Source organism: Clinocottus analis, unplaced genomic scaffold, assembly GCF_023055335.1.
Source record: "Clinocottus analis isolate CAN_PGR_092001 unplaced genomic scaffold, fCliAna1.0.p SCAF_13, whole genome shotgun sequence".
In the NCBI taxonomy this organism is placed as follows: Eukaryota; Metazoa; Chordata; class Actinopteri; order Perciformes; family Cottidae; genus Clinocottus; species Clinocottus analis.
In genome coordinates, this window is record NW_027175854.1 from 18,830,492 (window position 1) to 18,832,500 (window position 2,009).

General features: G+C 54.2%; 1 protein-coding gene across 4 annotated transcripts in view; it reads right to left on the reverse strand.

The window, feature by feature from the left end:
- zgc:73226 (uncharacterized protein LOC402792 homolog) overlaps positions 1-2,009 on the reverse strand; it is a 38,317-nt gene continuing 36,308 nt past the window's right edge. For all 4 annotated transcript variants that reach the window (XM_068573395.1, XM_068573392.1, XM_068573393.1 and 1 more), the window contains 3 exons: positions 1,976-2,009; positions 1,776-1,855; positions 1-396 (listed from right to left, as the gene is read on the reverse strand). The exon at positions 1,976-2,009 is cut by the window's right edge and continues 113 nt beyond it. In XM_068573395.1, coding sequence (XP_068429496.1) covers positions 1,807-1,855; positions 1,976-2,009 — 83 coding nt within the window. In that variant the 3' untranslated portion in view covers positions 1-396; positions 1,776-1,806. The remainder of the gene's footprint in view (positions 397-1,775; positions 1,856-1,975) is intronic.

Sequence of the window (2,009 nt, forward strand, 5' to 3'; positions counted from 1 at the left end):
TTGAAGGTTTTGAGGAGTGAAGTTTAATCATGATTGTCTGTCGGTGGTCAAGTATAGAATTGGTTTCCTACGTTCACTCAGCTACGAGTGTCTACATGAGATACGACGTCAGACAGGAAGCCGGAGCCGCTTCCAGGTCGTTAAGGTGGACGGACGACATTTTGCTTTTTTGAAGGTTGGGGAGGAGTTCTACCACATCTTATCTGTCTCACCTCGTCCCAACAAACTGTTCCCAAATCACCGCTTTCATCTTCTCCAATCAAAGGGATTTATTGTTCTGGCTGACTGAAGCTAGCTCTCTCCTTCCTTCTGCCCAACCTCTCCTCGGGTGAAGCCGCTGGAGAGCAGAGATATTCTGCTGGAAAGTGAAAGTGACCTCAGTCCGACTCATCGGTGCTGACGGAGAGACAGAGGGAGGAGGAAGGAGGCGTGTTAGCGCTAGCAGCCTGACTGGACTGTTAGCGCTAGCACCCGCAATGCTCTGTTAGCGCTAGCAGCCTGACTGGACTGTTAGCGCTAGCAGCCTGACTGGACTGTTAGCGCTAGCAGCCTTAATGGACTGTTAGCGCTAGCAGCCTTAATGGACTGTTAGCGCTAGCAGCCTTAATGGACTGTCAGCGCTAGCAGCCTTAATGGACTGTTAGCGCGCTAGCAGCCTTAATGGACTGTCAGCGCGCTAGCACCCGCAATGGACTGTTAGCGCTAGCAGCCGTACTGGACTGTTAGCGCACTAGCAGCCGTAATGGACTGTTAGCGCTAGCAGCCTTAATGGACTGTTAGCGCTAGCAGCCTGACTGGACTGTTAGCGCTAGCAGCCGTACTGGACCGTTAGCGCACTAGCAGCCTTAATGGACTGTTAGCGCACTAGCAGCCTTAATGGACTGTTAGCGCACTAGCAGCCTTAATGGACTGTTAGCGCACTAGCAGCCTTAATGGACTGTTAGCGCACTAGCAGCCTTAATGGACTGTTAGCGCACTAGCAGCCGTACTGGACTGTTAGCGCACTAGCAGCCTTAATGGACTGTTAGCGCACTAGCAGCCTTAATGGACTGTTAGCGCACTAGCAGCCTTAATGGACTGTTAGCGCCATAGCAGCCGTAATGGACTGTTAGCGCTAGCACCCGCAATGGACTGTTAGCACTAGCAGCCGTACTGGACTGTTAGCGCTAGCACCCGCAATGGACTATTAGCGCTAGCAACCGTAATGGACTGTTAGCACTAGCAGCCGTACTGGACTGTTAGCGCGCTAGCAGCCGTACTGGACTGTTAGCGCGCTAGCAGCCGTACTGGACTGTTAGCGCGCTAGCAGCCGTACTGGACTGTTAGCGCGCTAGCAGCCGTACTGGACTGTTAGCGCGCTAGCAGCCGTACTGGACTGTTAGCGCGCTAGCAGCCGTACTGGACTGTTAGCGCGCTAGCAGCCGTACTGGACTGTTAGCGCTAGCAGCCTTAATGGACTGTTAGCGCGCTAGCAGCCTTAATGGACTGTTAGCGCTAGCAGCCGTACTGGACTGTTAGCGCGCTAGCAGCCGTACTGGACTGTTAGCGCTAGCAGCCTTAATGGACTGTTAGCGCGCTAGCAGCCTTAATGGACTGTTAGCGCTAGCAGCCGTACTGGACTGTTAGCGCTAGCAGCCTTAATGGACTGTTAGCGCGCTAGCAGCCTTAATGGACTGTTAGCGCGCTAGCAGCCGTACTGGACTGTTAGCGCTAGCAGCCGTACTGGACTGTTAGCGCTAGCAGCCGTACTGGACTGTTAGCGCTAGCAGCCGTACTGGACTGTTAGCGCAGGGCCGAGGGCCGGCGTCACAGCGTGCTGCTCGTAGAGGCGGCCAGACGCTTCCCTATGTAGATCCTGAAAAGAGGAAGTAAGAAAAGACGGTTCAGCGTTTAATAAACCCCTCCCCCTAACAACAGCTGTCCAATCACAGCTTAGCAACTGCAGCTAGCTTCCGCCATGTTCGGGGTTCCTCACCCGACTCCGAGTGTGAGCAGGTGGGACGCCAGCA